The sequence below is a fragment of the Lemur catta genome, chromosome 5 (assembly GCF_020740605.2).
Source record: "Lemur catta isolate mLemCat1 chromosome 5, mLemCat1.pri, whole genome shotgun sequence".
NCBI classification, from domain to species: domain Eukaryota; kingdom Metazoa; phylum Chordata; class Mammalia; order Primates; family Lemuridae; genus Lemur; species Lemur catta.
Window position 1 is genome coordinate 43,354,183 of NC_059132.1, and position 19,081 is coordinate 43,373,263.

At 47.4% G+C, this 19,081-nt stretch overlaps 1 protein-coding gene across 2 annotated transcripts in view; it reads right to left on the minus strand.

The window, feature by feature from the left end:
• F13A1 (coagulation factor XIII A chain) overlaps positions 1–19,081 on the minus strand; it is a 155,736-nt gene that overhangs the window by 29,352 nt on the left and 107,303 nt on the right. For both annotated transcript variants that reach the window (XM_045551634.1, XM_045551635.1), the window contains 4 exons: positions 17,230–17,333; positions 15,777–15,865; positions 7,692–7,845; positions 313–600 (listed from right to left, as the gene is read on the minus strand). In XM_045551634.1, the coding sequence (XP_045407590.1) occupies positions 313–600; positions 7,692–7,845; positions 15,777–15,865; positions 17,230–17,333 (635 nt within the window). The remainder of the gene's footprint in view (positions 1–312; positions 601–7,691; positions 7,846–15,776; positions 15,866–17,229; positions 17,334–19,081) is intronic.

Genomic DNA, 19,081 nt, shown 5'->3' on the forward strand with positions numbered 1-19,081 from the left:
GGGTGAGGTCTGAGATCCTGCATTTCTGATAAGCTCCTGGGAGATGCTGATGCCCCTGGTCCCTAGACCACACCTTGAGTGGCAGAAAGTTAAGTTCCATCTATTTCCCAGGACCCATGGGGCTCTAGGCTTTGAAAATTTCAGCATTTACTTCTATGCATCAGATGTCAAGATGAAAGTTGAGGCTAGTCTAGAACAGACGGTCACGCTCCTGAGCCCCAGGAGATAAGGTTAACTTGTACAGAAAGCTGTCCTAGCGAGACAGGGAGCCAGGTAGCAAGTCCTGGAGAGAACACGCCCTGGTTAGCTTACAGGACAAGGGCTCCAGCGTCACTTCGAATGTCTCCTTCCTGAATTCTTCCTTCACGACCCCGGTGTAGAAGGTGATGCTGCCTGAGAGATAGGCTGAGATGGTGTAACGGCTGGGGCTGTTGTTCCGGAAGGTGATGGTGAGCTTCAAGTCTTTCCCCAGCACGGCATTTTCTACTTCAAAGTCCATGTCTACGTTGGACCTTGGTTTGACGACGCCTTCTGTGTTCAGAGGCTTTTTGGCTCCGTACATCAGGGCGGTTTCTAGGGCCAATCTCTCTTCTTCTTGACCTAGGAGAGATCCAGAGATAATGACAGGGCAAAAGAATTGCAATCCACCAAGAGAAAGTCACATTAATAGACACGTTGAGTACCGTGCTCACCAGCGTGTCTCCATAGCCTCATGACCTCCCTGGGGGGCAGATGCCACCATTATTCCTCTGTTACAAACTCTGTAAATTCAGATTCCCAGAGTTGGTGACCTGCCTGGGTGGCCGAGTCTGCAGGTGGCAGTGCCAGGGCCTATCTAGCAAGGGGGTGTGCTAACAGCTGTTTCTCCAGTGCCACTATTTCAGGGTCAGAAGGTAAAATTGGCAAAATCCAACTCTTCTCAAACTGTGGTGTGCGTTTGCTTCCCTTCTTGAGTCCTGGCCTAGTGGCAAGGACTTGGGGACCTCTAGGGATCGATTGTGGAAATTATTGGGTCTTGCCATTCTGCCTCCTGCAGTGTAAGTTCTCCTAATTTATGGATCCCCAACAAGACTGTCTTCCCCACCTGCCTTCCACTTGGGCCTGTCCACTTGCTCTTTGCTGAGTTGACTCTGGAGGGCTCTGGCCCTGCCTTCCCCCGCCTCCCTCCCCACCTCATGCAGAGATTGCAAACCACGAGCTGCCTCAGGACATTGGGTTCTGGCAAGACATTAACAGGCCTTCCCTGTCCCAGGGCTCTCCGGTGAGACGCCCGGAGGAGCACTGAGCTGTCTAGGGTCTCCTGCATGTCCTCCAGCTCCATTAGCCTGTCAGAGGTTCTGAGATGAAGCCCTACAGCAAGGAGACCTACTTGCTTTGCTTTAATGTAAGGCCTCCCAAACTCATCTGGTGTTGAATATAGTTGTTTGAGGGATAGCTATTGGCTGGTGGCAGTGCACCCAAGTTCTAACGCCATCTGACGTGTGTGCTTTTGAGGAAAATGTCTCGTGTAGGGTTTCCGAGGTGGTTGTGATGGAGATGAAGGTGTGGGGAGGAGGAGGAGGGATGAGCTCTGGAAGAGGCAAAAGAGAGCTTCGTGTAGATGAGGAAGCAGGAAACACAGACACGTGTCAGGCCTCAGGGAGAGCTGGTGCCTCCGCTGACAAGCAGGGACGGCAGAGCTTCGGAGAAAGTGCGTGGCCTTGGGGACAGGGCTGGTGGAGGTGGAGAGGGATGGTGGCCATTCTGTTTTCCATCTTAAATAGCTTTGGGTTTATCTTTGCACATTGTGGAGGACAGACATGAAAACATGAAGGCAAATTCATTGGCTTGTAAAAGCTGGTCGTGAGAAAGGCTAGCAGAAAAAAATCACATTAAAATATGAATTCTGGCTTTCATAATTATGTTAATTTTAAGATATTGCCTTCTAGTTTACCTAGTTAATAATGAAATGCAGTGGTGATTAAGAGGCCAATTAATCACAATAACTACCACTGAGCGCTAACTGTGAGCCGAGCTTTGGGATAAGTGCTTTTGTGAATTATCTCATTTAATCCTCATAACAGCTCTACAAGGTAGGCACTGTTAACACCATCAGTTTCCTTGCTTGGAAAATCACCATGCCTGCATCCTAGGGGCGTTAAGTGGATTAGAGGTGGTAGGCGCATAATAAGAGGAAGTTACTCTGCAAAGACAGAGAAAATGCCAGCAGGTGTTGCATACAAACATGAGTGTGTGTGTGAGTGAGTGTGTGTGTGTGAGTGTGTGTGTGTGAGTGTGTGTGTGTGTGTGTGTGAGTGTGTGAGTGTGTGTGTGTGTGTGTGTGAGTGTGCGTGTATTAACGATTCCCCTGATCGTCAGCACTGCAAGGAAGTGCCAGAAACAGCTGGCCCAGGACCAGCCGTGGCTGGAGTGGGTGTTCACAGACCCACAGGAGGAGGCAACACAAGCAAAGGAGAGGCAGGGTGAGGACGGTGCAGTGGAACATCTCAGCAGGAATCATCTGGCAGGTAGGTCCCTGCGAGAGAAAGCACCATCGATTATCACCCTGGACAGGGGCCAAATGTGCATTTAGGCACAATGTAGGAGGCAAATCCGAGCAGCAGGAACCTGATTGGAGAGGGGCCGCCTTCGGGGAGAGGAGCCAAGCTGGCCCAGGCAAGGGCAGGGGAGAGGGAGGCTTGCAGCGAGCTGTGAGCAACTGTGTAGCACGTGACAGTGCAGGCACCTGGAGTGTCCCTCCCGAGGGTCCCTCTGGTGCAGCCAGGCATAGGCAGGTTGGGCTGTTGTAGGAAGTGCAGGCCCAGAGAAGAGGAAAGAACTGCAGGGTTTTCCCAGAGCCGGGCACAGTGATTCCTGTTTCCTACAGTCACGCTCTGTGCTCTGGTGTCTGACATCATTCAGGGCCGTGGGCGAAATTTTAGTGCTATGAGAGACTTATCCAAAGCCTGATTTTATTTTCTGAGATGCCTCTGTGGGAATCTCCACGCACAAGGTCAAAAAAACATTTTACATCTTCGCGTTACCTAGGTTACAATAAGAGAGCCCTTTTATGTGGACGAAGCCTCTTCTTACTGTTTTGGCCTTAGGTCCACTGCCACCTCCTCAGTCCTCCCCCCTTACCCTGTATAATGTGTCCCTAAACCCTACCCTCTCATCTCTCACTCACACATGCCTGGTTTTCATTCCCCTTCCTTGTCACAGCACAGATCACTGTGTGACATTATCTCCTCTGCTGGAATGCAAGCTCCATGAGAACAGGGACGCGGTCTGACTTGTCCATTTCTGTCTGTGTCCCCAGGTTCTGGGGCCTGACCTGCCACAGAAGAGCCGAAGGATCGACATTTGGAGAAGACTTTGCTTTCGGCCAGAGGCAAAACTTTCATCTTTATAATAGGTACTAAATAGTCCAGATTAGGACATTTTATGTTAAATTAAGCCTGCTGTGAAAGTGTCACCTCAGTGACCATTCGTTTGGTCATTTCATGCTGTTGGAGCCCCTATAACGTTCTAGGCACCGCGCTTGGCACAGATGAGAAGCATGGCCTCTCCCTCACAGGGACCGAAGGAACAGGTGAAGAACGGTCGCAGCACAGATGTGTTCATCACAGATGCTGGGACAGAGGTTGACCCGAGGTGCACGGGAACACGAGGGTGGCAGGGAGGCTTCTTGGAAGGGTTTTTTCCTACACAGCCAGGGCAAAGCCAGGGAGGCAGGTGAGAGCCTGGCTTGCTGGAGGAACTGCCAGTGGCTTAGCTGGCTGCTGGGCAGATACCTGTGGGGCACAGCCAGGAGGTGCAGCAGGGGGGTGGGAAAGGCCAGCTAAGAAGAGGCTTTGTGAGCTAGGAAGGGAGTTCCCTGGGGGCAGGGAGAGAGTGCCGGCTGGGAAGCAGTGCTGGGACCGGCTGGGCTTGCATTGGCGATGGCATCACTTTGGCAGCAAGGCAGGGGTGAGACTGAGAGGAGGGGAGGATGAGGAGGGAAGGTGGGATGGGGAAGCTAGAGCAGGTATTTTTCCAGGAGAAAAATAATCACAGCCTAAGCTAACAGGAAGAGAACGGCAGCAATAACAAACTACTAGCTGTAGTGGGACTAACCTCACTGCACATGTGCTGTGTGTCAGGCACTAGAGTAAGCGTTTTACACACCAGATACTGTTTACTTTTTGGACAGTGATCATGGAGCTGGAGGGGAAGGGATGCATTTGAGGGGACATCTAGAGGATTTGCTGCTGGCTCCCTCCTAATTTGCTAAATTTGGGTGGATGGTGGTTCTCTTCAGCAGGGGAGCACAGGAGAAATAGAGCTGAGATGGGAAGGGGAGTGAGAGAAGGTGGCATTTGGGAAGTGGGACATTTAGAGAAAGTCTGGGCAGAGACACAGACTTGGGGTGATCGCCATACATGTGAACGTTAAGACCAGCTATGTGGGAGGGCCATAAAGCAGGTGGGAAGGACTGGGGCCTAGAACGAGGTGACATTCAGAGGGAAGTTATAGTTGCAGACAGAGGGGAAGAGGGTCAGGTGGGTGTGGGGGAACCAGGAGAGAGCTGCGCTGTGGAAACACAGAGAAGACAAGATTCAAGAAAGGGGCGTGAACAACAGCACCGGGAAGTGTAGGAAGGTCACTTAAGACGAGGTCTGCGAAACCTTTATTCCACAGTGTTGGTAACCTGGAGCACAGCTTCGGGCCCCGCGGGCGGCAGGAATGGGGGGCAGGAGGGAGTGTGGCAGGTCACAAGTCCAGGCGGCCCTTGCGGGAGGCGGGAAGGCAGGTAGGCTGGGGCGTGTCCGGTAGGGAGTGTAGTGTTGAAAAAGACTGTTGTAAATTTGCTTTTAAACACAGGAGACCCTTGAGCCTGGCTGAAGGCTCCCTGGAGGGAGGAAATGGAGGAGAGGCGGAAATGCCGGTGACCGAGGAGGTAACTGACGGGACAAAGAGGGAATGAGGTCAGGACACCGTCCTCAGGGGGGATACGGTGCCCGGAGAGAGTTCTCAGGATTCTAGTTTTCAAAGTTTTATAGTTTCTTAATTGTACATTTTGGAAAAAAGTTATAAAGTTAATATTAAGCTTTAGTAAGTTGAAAGTGAAAAAATGATCTTTCCATGATCTAATTCATTAAAATAATTAATTCCTAAATCTAGCCATAATTTTCCCCTATGATTTTACTCAGCTCCGTATTTCAGTGTCCAGCCAGCACCTGTGGGTCAGAGAAATTACAGGAGCGACTGAACCGCGAGGATCGGGATGGTAAACGCACGGCCACGGAGGCGGCCAGCCCGCACCGCGAGCCGCTGGCAGACGACAATTGTCAGTCACTGTCTCCCAGCGCGTTGGGGCGCTGTCTTAGCGGCTTCACAATAGCACTCCACTCGGTCATTTCCAAAGTTAGGATTTGAAATGTGTATGCCACCCTGGATTAAGGGACTAATTATCATCCACATGGGATCACACTCCAGCCCAGAGGCAGGATGAGTCGTCTCTTGCAGCCATCCGTGCGGACTTAGGGGTTCTTCCGGCTGGACCAGACCCCGCTGTTCCTCTCCCCATGTCCCACCTTCTTGCCTGGACCCCAGCTGTCTTCCTCATGTAGGGTTGATGCGTTTTATTTGTTTTAATCTAGAGTCCACGCCTGGCCCAGCCCCCAACTCCTCTTTCGTGGACTGGTTTTTGGTCTTTCCTCTTGTGGTCTCTGATCCTGTCCTGTTCCTGAAATGGCCTTCACTGTCCCCTCCACACCGACAGCTAGTGGCAGCCGTGCTCTGCTCTGCGGTTTCCGCGAGCTGTCTGGGCGCGTGGACGGCTCTCCTGCTGCTGCTCCTGCTGCCTGCCGGCTCGCCTTTTGTTCTCTGCACTGTCTGGTCAGGGCTTCTTCCAAAGTAGGACAGTTCACACCACAGTCCCTGCCTTGCTACCTTTTCTTGGGGAATTCTTTCCCCAGCTTCATCTGCCAATCCTCGTCTACCCTTTGGGCTGAGTTAGCCCATCACTAACTCCCGCCTCGGGGTTCTCCCTGCCAGCAGAGTGTGGGTTTCCAGCTCTTCGTGCGCCCTGCGGCACCTGTGTCAGAGCAGCTTGCACCTAGCAGGGAGGGCGGGGGACGTCTGCTTTTCCCTCCGGCTGGGTGGGAAGGCAGGGCTGTGGTGCCTCCAACCCTGCCCAGCACTGGATGTGGCAGGTGGTAGGGACAAGCTGTTGAGTGGACAAATGTATAAATGAGTGAATGTTGCAGCTAACTTTTTCTACGAACCCTGCTTTTTCCCTTTCTAGCCTTTTAGCTTGTAACTCTATAGTAAGCGGGCATTGCTTGTTAGTTTTGTTCGATGGTGCTTGTATTATTTTTAACTTCCCTTTTAGGAAAAAGTCAAAAAGAAAAAAAAAATCTTTGCATATATGTAGTGCAATGGAAGAAAACCAACAGGAGAGGAGAATGAACCATTTCAGAAATACAGTAAAAATTCACTAGTTCAGATGACAAAAATCTGCCATTTCTGAGACTATGCACAAGAGTTCTCAATTCAGCAGGCTTTTTCTTTATAGTGCAAATTGCTTTTGTAAACAAGAGCAGGGAAACTGTCTAAAAGATTTAAAACAAATTCTGCACTCCTTAGCACTTCAGGAATACCAATGAATATTTAGGTATATGGTAATTACTTGTCATTTTTATCCATTCACTAAAATAAATGCTGCTCTTAAGAACCTCTGGCAGTGAAGCATTTGCAAAATATATTCTGTGTTCCCCATCAAGACAGCCAAGGTCCTCCAGCTCCTGGCTGCCACTGACCTTGGGCAGCTTTGTCTCCAGCCACTGGGTGTTCTGAGCTTGATGCATTAGTAAGGACTGCAGGACCCCAAACACACCTCCTACCTCTGTTCATGTGCCCCCTGCCTGGAAACCTCTGCCCAGCTTTCCTGAACTCAGGTCTCTCACTTCTCTTCCTGGGCTCTGCTTTTTCTGAATCTCTTGGTGGGACTGAATGTCACTCTTCTGGTTCCCAAAGCCCCCTCTGCATAATAATCCTACCTCTTGACCCAGGACAGGAACTGAGACCCCCATCACCAAACCAACTGCAGACACATGGTATTGACTGAGATAGAAGTGAACTCTACAGTATCATTTGAAATATTCTACATAACAAAAATTAACAACCCCCACCATAATTTTGTTTTTTAATTGAAATTGGCCTTTTACGTAATTGGCCTGAATTATGGAGACTGTACTGTCCTATTTATATTGTATTATCTACCTTTGTAGGGCTTCTGTGATAATTCAATGGGACAATGTATATGAAAATAATTTGTAAAGTACTAAACACATGTGAAGTAGTTATTTCAATTTCTATTATTGAACTAAAATTACATCAGTTATACAGTGTTTTCTAATAGGATTATTTAAAATTAAGGTTCTTGTGGGCAAGAACATATTCTATACTCTGTTAAAATAGATCTGACTTTAAACCAAGTCATTTCACAAGCCACATGAAGGGGAATTCTGCTCAGAGCAAACACGAAACTACAAGAAAAATCGAGTGTGTGATGTACCTTTCACTCATGAGCGTTTATACTTACGCTCTTGCTACCAAATGCTGCAGACAAACACCAGCGCATTCTCTGGAACACATCTCAGAGTGACAGTGAATAAGCACTAAGTGGACTCGAGCAAATAAATCTTCATTTGGTTGTAGTAAATTACCTTCTTGGAATTTGTAAGTATCAGTAATATCCTTCATGCCATCTCCTCCGATTTCTTTGGTCACAATTAATTTCCCAATGTGGGTGGCATCCACAGTTTCCACCACTCGAGTGCCGTCTTTCTTAGCTGTGATGTAGACAAGGTCACTGTTGACCTGGAAACAGGAGAGGACAGCGTCAGCCATCATCAAATGTCCTTGTCACTAAAATCTCTACCTCTCTGTAGTATAGTCATCCAGAGATCCCTGGAGTTGACACGCTCCTTTCTCTGGCGGCATTGGATACACAGGGCTAAGCTGGTTTTTCGCATGTTCTGTAGGGGAATCCAGTTTAGATTCATCATCACTATTTTAAATGAAGAATTTTTGAGACTGGGGCAATCGGTTGTCTAAGCAGCAACCGTTTCTTTCTCCCCTTTGTCTTCCTGGTAAATTCTACCTCCTAAGGGACAGCTGACACCACCATGCCTATCACCTGCTTTCTGTGACTTCTTTTTTTTTTTTTTTTTTTTTGAGACAGAGTCTCACTTTGTTGCCTGGGCTAGAGTGAGCGCCGTGGCATCAGCCTAGCTCACAGCAACCTCAAACTCCTGGGCTTAAGCGATCCTACTGCCTCAGCCTCCCGAGTAGCTGGGACTACAGGCATGCGCCACCATGCCCTGCTAATTTTTTTTTCTATATATATTTTTAGTTGTCCAGATAATATTTATTTCTATTTTTAGTAGAAACAGGGTCTCGCTCAGGCTGGTCTCAAACTCCTGACCTCGAGCGATCCACCCGCCTCGGCCTCCCAGAGGGCTAGGATTACAGGCGTGAGCCACCGCGCCCTGCCAACTGTGACTTCTTTTAAGACAGCAGTGGCTATAGGACCCACTTCTAGGAAGAGAGGAAGTCTGCCAGATGCTTCTGGGAAAGATCTTTCTCCTTTACAAAAGGAGAGAGGCACATGGGACAGTTTGCCCTTCCTTTCCTGCTTTCAGATGTTTTCACAGAAAGTGAAGTGTCTCTTGAAGCTGCCGTAGCCATCCTGGGACAGTGAAGGGAAGCCCTGCCAACATCAGAAGATGGCAGAGGAGAAGGACGAGAGGCGTTTGGGGGCTTGATGATGCCGTTAAACGGCTATGCCAACCTTGGGACCAACCTACTTCAGGATTCCTAATATGAGAAAAATAACCCCCCAACTGTTTCAGTCATATTAATTCTGTTACTTGCAGCCAAAATCATCTGAATTGAAAAACAACATTGGACTATTCAGGAGGAGTTCAGGCAATTTTCTGGTGGTTCAGCAACTAAAATGTGCAATCTATGGCACTTGGAAATAGCATCTGGGGGCCATGCTGGTGGGTCCCGAGCTCCGCCAGGGTTCTGCTTTATCGTTCTGTTTTCAAAAGACGATGTCTAATCTGTGCCTGAAAGCTGATTTCCCCAGAGTTGTTTGTTGTATTTTTTACAATCACTTTCTTGGGGGTTCCATTTACTAGCATGGAAGCAGGTAGGAAACATGAATTGCACTGCTGACAGTCACTGATGTATTGATTAAATGTTTCCAAGCTCCTCACCAAGCCTCAGTGCTCCCCTCTTTAAATACGGTAATAATAGCTCCTTCCTCATAGGACGATTGGCAGAATTAATTGAAAAAAATTAGTTATCATAGTGCCTGGTATAAACACTCAATAAATGTTACTGATAATAACATATTATTTAATAACATTGCCAGATATTGTTCACAGTCCCAGGTTTACGCTCTAGTGACGGTGTCGCTGTGCAGCTCAATCGCTCACAGAACTTTTGAAAAATAGATGCTTGATTAAGGAGGTCTTGGGTGAGACCCTAAATCTACTATGGTTTTCAAAGGGTCTCAGACAATTCCACTGGACGCCCAGGCCTGAGAGCCCCTGGGATACGGTACAGTAAGAACCTTTAGAGCGTAAGTCTGAGATACTCTGGGAGCTCACAGGGCAGTTGCGGGGGAGCTAGGAAGTAAGAGCCAAGTTGAAACCTGAGCGATGCAGAGGGGTTAGCGAACTGAGAAACTGAGGAAGGGCAGGGTGGGGTAGGCAGAGGGACTGGCAGGTGCGACTGCACGAATGTATTCGACAGAGGCTCTGGATTAGCTGCAAGAAACTTGGGCTCTGATCTTCGGTGTGTACTTGTAGAAAGTCATGTTAACCTCTCTGAACTTCAGTTCCTGATTCTATAAAATGAAAATGACTGCACGTGCTCTGCTAATTTCACAGGAACATTTTAGGTCAAAGTGATATAAGATCTATGTGAATGAGACTTGTAAATTTCAAAATGGAGCAAAAATGTAACCATTATTATTAGGTACTGGGGAAATGCGGTGATATATCCCTATCTTTTAAAATTGAGGTCAAAGAGGGCAACTTTTCTCTCCTTTCTCACAAAATGTTCTGAGTGTATATGAAATCTGATTTCTACCAAGGAGGAGATGGCCAGCATTCATTGAATACCCACAATGTTTCTGGACATATTATAAAGGGTTTAATTTCAACCTCACAACAACAAGCCTGCAAAGTATTAATATGCATTATTATAGCTGTATGACAGGCGAGGGCACCAAGTCTCGCAAGGGGGAAGCAAAGTGTTTGTGGTCACGTGGCTGGGAGCTTGTGGAGAAGAAGGGCAAGCCCCAGGGGGGTCAGTAGCTGTTGCCTTGACCCTGGCAGCACACTGCCTCTCCCGCATCACATGCAGGACCGTGAGCACCACCTGAGGTGGGGAGATACTTCCATGCTCAGGCTCAAATTTCTGGGGTAATAATGGTGGATTTGCTCCTCAGCAGAGACTTGGAACTCGGTTGTGTAGCCACATGGTGTGAAAGGCTGGAATGTGCAATCAGGAATGAGGACAGGAGAGGACAGAGCAGATACCGAAGGAAAATGCGTCACTTTGGGAAAAAAGTTAAGGAAACTTTAAATGAACTGCCTGAGAATTTCGGCATTCCCTGTGGAGGAAGCCATGCAGGCACACACAGCTAACTCCCCACTTACACATTATAGCAACGTGGGTGATAAATATCCTTTTAACAACAACCCTTACAACAGCTTATGGGAGACTAAATAGCTAAATATGACAGTGGCTAAATCTGGTCTCCTCTTGAGTATGGCTAAAGAAATCTTTGTGGCTAAAATCTCAGGCCAGCCCAACAGCACGGCCCTTGTGGAGAGGAGAAGAGAGACATATGTATGAGTTGACTTTTATATATGTAGATCGGGGGTCGGGCATGGAGGGAAAGTATTATTTTCAGTTTCAGCCACTGGTGTAATGGTTCCTTATCCTGGATACACAGGACAATCACTGAGCGACTTTAATGTATCAGTGTCCGGCCCCACCAAGACCAATGGACTCTACAGCAGAACAGTCATTAAGTGCAGGGTGTACTGTAAGGAATATTGGACTTAGGCTGTGCGACTTTGGATAAGTTACTGAATCTCTCTGAGCCTACCTGCCTTGCAGGGCAGGTAGGTAGATGGATACTACTTGTGAAAGTCCTAAGTTTAAGACTAATCTCTTTTCCTTCTTTTGAGTGGGATGAAATCTTAATGATCATCTATCTAGTCCTACCCATACACTTGAAGGGGCTATAATTATGCCAAACCTGGGCATCCATACATGAAATCCAGTGCTTTCTTTGAAATGCCACACCCTTGCTTCTCAGACACAGGCACTTCTTAGGCAACCTCTGCCATTGTTCCAGGCCCTGGGGGCTCAGGAAAGCTGCGGTGGGCAGCAGGCTGCAGGAATGCTCTCTGCAAACTTCTACTTGTGCCCTTAGAATGTGGACACATATCCACGGCTGGCAGAAGCTGTGCTCATCACCACTGGGGATGGAGACTCACTGTTGCTTTTAGGATCCTGGACAGCATTTGTTTAGATTTGTTCCCAAGTGGAGATAATCTCATCTGCATGGTCTGCCAAGAAAATGCTGCTTCTCTGAGGGCATGTGGAGGCAGAGAATGCCTGCCTGGCCAGCAGGTCTTCCTGGCACCAGACCCCACCTTAATGGAGCTTATATTTCAGAAAGGAGAGAAATAACAGACACTAAGGCAGGGTAGGAGGAAGCAACAGGATAGATAGTGATACTTTAAGTGGTGGAGGAGTGAATGAAGGTCTCTTTGAAGAGGTGAGTGGACAGAGGGCTGACTGTGGAGAGGGAACGGGGTGTGCAAATGCTTTTCCACCACAGGAAGAGAGAGCAGTGAGGGGCACCTTCTCAGCAAGAGGAGCAGTATGTATAAAAGCTCTGAAACAAGAGCATGCTTGGATGCTTCCAGAAGAGTAAGAAGGTCAGTATGGCTGGAGGGAAATGAGCAAGGCACGAAGTAGAAGGGAAGCCGGGGGCGGGTCTCACTGAATCTCGTAAAAATGTATGTTCAATTTTATTGTAAGGGTGATGGTTCCACTGGAAGGTTTGGGGCAGGGGTGTGATGTTTCTGTTTACAATTTAAAGGATAATTCTGGCTGATTTGTGGGAATACACAGAAAAGGGGTGAGAGAGGAAGTAGAGAGGCGAGTCAGGAGGTGATTTCATGGAGCTCAGTGTGCAGAGCTCAGAGGGCAGCAATGGTGATTGTGCAAGCTGTTAGATCCATGATATTTTCTGAAAGTTATTTCTAGCAAGATGCATGAGCAGGCTTAAGAAGAGAAGCCAACATAATTCCAACATTTAGTATGCTATTTGAATGAATGGTTGAATTATTTTTGATTCAATTACGAGATGCCAAAAACTGGGCTGCACCTACTAAGTGGCAGCAAAATAAACAAGTTTGAATTGGGAAGGAAGAACGCACAGAGAGGCCTCTGCACAGGCTGTCCACAGAGACAGCTGGCCCGGAGCTGAGGAGGGCTTAGCCTCTGGAGCAATGGGACGGTTAACGTGGCCCTGGGGTGGGGGCAGTCATTGCTGCCATGAAAATCACCTCAGTGTTAGGGAGGGAAGGCAGGAGTGTGCGCGTGTATGAGTACACACGTGTGCATGCATGTGTGTGCGTGTGGTACTGTGCATGTGCATGTGTGTGTGTGGTACTGTGCATGTGCATGTGTGTAAGTCTGCGGTGGAGGAGGGCGAAGGGACCACAGAGCCAATTAGAAGAATTAAGACAAAAGAGAACCACCGTGTCACTAAGACGAGGAGAATTCTCTGCTGAGAACCCCAAGTGCTTGGTGAACGCGGAACCCAGAAGATGATGCCAGACATGTAGAGCTGCTCTGCTCTCCTCTCACCCCTTTGGAAGCCTTAGGCCGCCATGAGTTGGGGAGAGAGAAGACAGATGGGCTTTCAGAACTGAAGCAGCCAGCACCGCGGTGAGGCCTGAGCAGGGAGGGGCTGAGAAACAGCTTCAAGCCCTGCAGAAGTCCAGGAATGTGGAAGACAAACCTCCAGAACGGGGTAGGAGAGGAGAAGGCGCAGAGGTTGGGTGCCTTGCAGGGACACCCCTCTCCTGCTAGGTACTGTTTTCACTCAAGGAGACCAAGGCCCTAGGAAAACTGAAAAACAGTCATTGAACCTGATGCTCGATCTGGTCCGGAAATGAGCAAGAAATGACCCGGAAGGTCAGCATGCTGAGAGGGGAGACAGGCGAACTCCCGCAGGTACCTGGGTGACGGGAGACTCACTGATGCAGGAGGCGGGAAAGCGGAGGGTGCCGCAGTCGCAAACCTGAGTCATGTAGGCTCCCAATAAAGTTTCCTTTGATGCCCCCCATGGGGTCCTACTTTGGGACCCCTTGAGGAGAGACTCCTCATACGCTTCTCATCAGCTCAAATGTCTTTTACAAATGGCTCAGCCCTGGAGCTCAGCCCGTGCCAAGGCAACAAATTGTACTCTCTGTCAGACACGCCTCTGCAGTGGGTGAGAAAGGAGTAATTATAACCTGCAAATCCTGGTGACATTCACAACACCCCGATCTATATTTAATAATAGCAAAAAGCATTCACATTAATAGCTATTAGGCAGTTTGCTTGTGCAGGGAGGCCCTTCCTCTCTTCTTTGCAGCAATACAGTATAATAAAAAGATGAACACAGGCTTTGTGGATTTTAGAGTGATTTCCCCTTAAGAGGTTCTCAGAGCATCATAAATTACCAGACAGCAGCTGGGGAGGTTTGTCTAAATCTTCAAATCCCAAAGTGAAATCAAGGGGATAAAATTCCAAGTCCAGTAAGCCTGGTCTCCCAAGGCATCTACAAACTGCCACAACAGGTACGGATGAGAGGAACACAGTTCCTTTTGTGTATTTCAGATTTCCGATTTCATAGCTCTCGGAAGAGTGACACTTATTTTACTCCCTAAGTATTCTCAGTCCTGCCTCCTCCTTCCCCTGCTGTTGCTGTTTGTCTAGTTCAGGGTCTTTCCGTTTCCAGGATGGAGTGATGACCCGGCCCTCTAGCAGCTCTTGCCACCTTCATGACAATCCCTTCCAATCCCCCCTGCATGAGGCTGCCAGCACCCCTCCCCAGCGACAACTCTCCCTCGCTTATGGGACAGGGGTGAATTCTCGGAGCATGGGGTCCCCCATGGTGAGTTCCTTCAGCCTTCACCTTCTTACACCCCAGCTGCACCCCTGGGATTCCAGTGCGTCTGCACAGCTCTCAGTCGCCCACACATAGCTTTCGGATGCTCGAGTCAGCCCCTCTGCCTACAGCTCCTTCCTTCCTCTGGCTTCTTTCTAACCTCCTTCACTTAATCACCCCTCTGTTCCACGGGGCCCCACAGCTCTCTGCCCCTGTTTACCGTGGCGATACTCACACGGGCATCATCGTTGCCTGTTCTCAGGTTGCCCTCCCTTCCCGGACAGTGTCTTGTGGTTTTTGCTGTCCTACTTCCGTTCCTGGCCCTGTTTCTCAATTACTGAATCTGTATGCGTAAATGCAGGCCGTGTGTCACCTACACTGCTCGTCTGACAATTAGTTCCACGCATTACTTATACTGTCATTATTTCACTTTTGGTGTGTTTATGTCCTGTCACCTCACATCTAGAATTATGTTTCTTAAGGACACGAGCCTCTGAATTCCCCCAGCTCGGTGCCTGATACGTATTATTAATAGTAATAACTATTTATTCCTTGTAGAGTAGTAGAGTGTAGTGGTTACTAGTGTGAGCTCAGGTGTCTGCTTGGCTTCAAATCTTAGCACCACTATTTATTAGCTAGATGATTGTGAAAAGGTTACTGAGCCACTTTTGTCTCAATTTTCTTTTCTGGAAAATGGGTAGAATTATAATACACATTTGAAAGGGTTGCCGAGAGCATCAAATGGTAGACACAGTGAGAGACACTATTTCAGTGTATTCATGTGCTCTGGGGAAGTCCTGTCTCTCAGCCTTGCACATACCCCACCCCTCCCGGCAGCCTCCCAGCCTTCTCCTTTACCCGACTCTTTTTACTGTTAATTTGATATTCAGGGCTCTCCTTGGAGCATCCTTTAACAGCCGCCTCTGCTCCTGGCCCCCACCTGATTCTTCCAGAATTTCAGGCCTTTCACCCAAGTGTCCCCATCAAACCATTAGGTAGGCTGCACTCCCCAATCGGAGCAGACCCCTGCACTCCCCTCCCTGCTTAGCAACTCAACTCCCCTCCATCTCCCCCGGCCACGGGTGATGGCTTGGAATGGCGGGATGTGGATTGCATGGCCCAGTCTAAGACCACAGATGGGGAAAGTGTGTGGACTTTGTTCTACACAGATTGCTGGGCTAGTCTCAGAGGGAAGCTGCACTCTCTGAAATTTCAATTCCTGGACCATCTCCACCACTATTTAGTTGAGTGATCCTGTTAGCCACTTAATTTCTCTGGAGCAGTTGATATCTACTTCTTAGGTGCAAAGAACTAAGCTAAGTTAGTAAAGCATTTGTTTTAGGGAAAAAAATCTCGAAACATCAAGGAAAGAAAAACGTTAAGTAAGAATTGCATTTAGCATTAAGAACCTGGAGGTTGGAATGATGCCAGTTAACTTTGTAAACACAAAGCATACACCACATACCAGGGACACCTGGAATTAATAACCTCTACCTTACTCTTTCATGAGTCGAGAGGTTGGGGAGGGAACACTTCCCTCCAGCTCTTCACTTACCTCTGCAAAAACAAAGGGCGCATCGAACTGGAAGCAGACGTGGCCGTGCTTGATGGCTTGCACAGAGGCGGGGCCACACCGATACATGCCTGTACCACACAGAGGAGGAGTGGAGTGAGTATGTCATCTCCAATTCTGTCCAGATGCTGCACGGTTCATGGCACTGAGGGTGGCTCCACAGAGACCAGCATTCCCAATGTCATCACTGATTTAGCCCATACACTTTACGGCTTGAGAGGGCAGATGACCAACGTGTGGAATCAAGACGGTTTTGTTGGCAATGCCTTCTCAAACCAAAATTCGAAGCCTTGGAAAGAATATGGAGCAACGCTATTCCTGGACCTGCTCTGCCACTGCAAACACATGCCCGCGTGTTTGTGCCATGAGGTTGGCTGACACAATATTTATTCCTTTTCAGCTGGTGTCTGAAATGTTGGAAATGTTGATGTACCCTTGGTGGTTGTGTTGCTGCTGTTGTTTGTTTTGATTTTTCTCTTTTGTTTTTGGACATATGTCAGGTTTAACTGGAGAATTTGGACATTAACCACACACATGGGCCAATGTCCAAGGTGCATTCAGGAAGTCAGCAGGCCTATGTTACTCTTTTAAAATTCGTTAAATTTTAACCACCTATCCATAGCTAATAAGAGATTAGCCACCCTTAGTCACCTCTGAAGTCTCCTCGTGATATATTATCTATCCACAGCATCAGAAAGTGTTGAACTTTCTTCTTTAAAACCCAGTACGATAATATAGTTCTATTATGAATATGCACTGAATGTTGATGCATCTATGCCTCCGTGTGTACATCAAAATCTCATATCAACACCTGAGGGAATAAACATAATGTCCCCAGTCCACTGATGTTTTTATATTATCATATTAAAGAGAGGTGAAGGCTCATAATGTGATTTTACAAAAATCTGGGGGAGGTCAGAGCTGCCAGTGCTTAGCATAGTTGGCAAGTTAGAAGACAAATACCCACATCCATAAGCCTTGGAAGAAATCACATAACATAAAAGGAAATCAGGTTCTGGAAAAAAACAACAATCTAAAGGATGATCTATAATTATTTTTTGAGTTCTCTATTTTCTCTACTGCCTTAGAGCTTAGCACAGTGTAACAGGGTGGGCTGGACTTTATTTTATAGCCTAGTAAAAATGCTTACAGATATTTTTTTCTGTCTTCAAAACTGCTTATCAAAGCAATAGTAAATGAATTATATGTGTTAAATTTTATATTATTTTCCTAAAAGTTGTAAAATAATCAGGGTTGAGCTGACTATTGAAATGAAATTAAACCTGATTTGCAGGGAGTTGTACATGTGCCCAGAAAGCACATTTCAGATGTTGGTTGCCAATGGGTGTGGTTCCCACACATCAAATGCAAGCATAAAAGTGAAATAAGATCAGTGGTGAAGAAGCAGTTCCCCAGAGGAAGGATGCCGTTTTACCGTCACTGTTTTCCTGGGGGGTGCTGTCCACAGCTTGCCAGCCTCCAAATCCAACAGGAAGGTCAGGCCTTGTCATCCATGCTTCATTCCAGCAATGGTAGTTCCTTAGAAAACACAACCCAGGAGAGGTTACACTTCCCATCACATTCAATGCTTCAAGAAATCAAAAAGTGATCCTAAATCCTGTGCATATGCTATCTACAGATTATTGGAATGGATCAAGCCAAACTGGGAGCTCCAGGAGGTACTCTGGGTCTTCATGTTTGTGTGTGCTGGGCACATCCATTCCCACTGGCATCTGTGTGGGTGCTCACATGGCCGGATGTTCCTCTCCCCCTGCTAAGATCAGCTTCAAGGACACCCGGAGATATTTTAATAAGCACATTAGACAGTTTTGACCTTAACCATTCTCTGCTGGCTAATCAAACAGAACTTACTATGTGCTGAAGGGGTGGAAAGAAAAGTTAACTAAACTGAAATACTTATCTTTGAATTTTTTTATATAGTTCTGATTTAGAAAAGCATATTTCTTTGCAATAATTGAGCAATAAATACTTGTATTTATGATCTTTGACCATTGCCATAGAAACTATAACATTAACTCCTGACTATTTCTCTACGATTTGTGGCAAATTTCCATATGGTGTTCAGCAGGAAGAACAGTGGTCAGGCTGAGAGTCTCTTCACCCTTCGTCAAAGGTAGGTAAGCTGGGAGTTAAGGACCATGCAACACTTCTCAGAACTTTGTATATGACCCTTGAAGCAAGAGCATGAAATAAAATGTCATCATGAATTGCATTATTATGTCCTTGGAAAGACCTAAAATTATATGACGGTACAGAATCAAATGAGAGCACGTTAACCCCTCAGCACCATAGAAAACGTTCACACAGTAATAATGATTTAATAACGGGGGAGGCAGTTACAGCAGTCTTTGTTTATTGCACTGATGGATTTCAGATCCAACTACGGTGGATCCTTACTCTGGATGTCCTTCTATGTCACTAATTTGTGCGTGTTCCCATCTTTCTCTGAGTGCAGCCCATTTCTGATTGGCTCAGTTGACGGATATTAATCTAACTATGTGCTCGTTACGCACCAGGCACCTTGCTAGGTGCTGGAAGTTCAAAGATGATCCAGACATAGATTCTTGCCCATAACGACCTCACAAGCTGGGAGGAATGACGGACACGTAAACCAATTATTAAAACAGGTCACAGGTTTGCTGTGGGGCTTAAATAAGCGAGTGCATGTTAGCATTTAAAATAGAACCTGGCATGTGACACATGCTCAAAAATGGCCACTCTCAGACTTTTAAAAGTCATTAATTGCAGTGATGTGTGCTAAGATGGAAGTTCATTTGGGCGCAATGGGGTCTCAGTGGGCGCAAGTCTCAGGGTGTTCAGGAAGGCTTCCCAGCTGAAGTGGTATTGACCGGAGGCCTGGAAGATAAGTGGGAGTTTAGAAGGTCAAAAGACGGAGGGAGACTAAAGTTTCAGGGGCATGAACTAGCCACCACGGTGTGTCTGGGAACAGTCTGCCGTTAGCTGAGGCTGGAGGGTAGCGTGTTTGCTTATTTGTGTGCAGGGGAGGACCATCGTGACGTCAGGCAACCCACAAAACTAACAAATACACGCAACACTTGCTGTGTGCCAGGCGCTGTTCTAAAACCTTTGTGCATATTAACACATCTGATGTTCCCGGCGCCCCACGGCAGCGATAGTGTTATAATTATCCCCAGTTTTCAAGGGAGCAAGCTGAAGCACAGAGAGGGGTTGAGACCCTTGCCCCAGGTCACACAGCCCGTGAGTGATAGAGTCCATGCTTTTAAACACCGAGCTGCGATATAGGT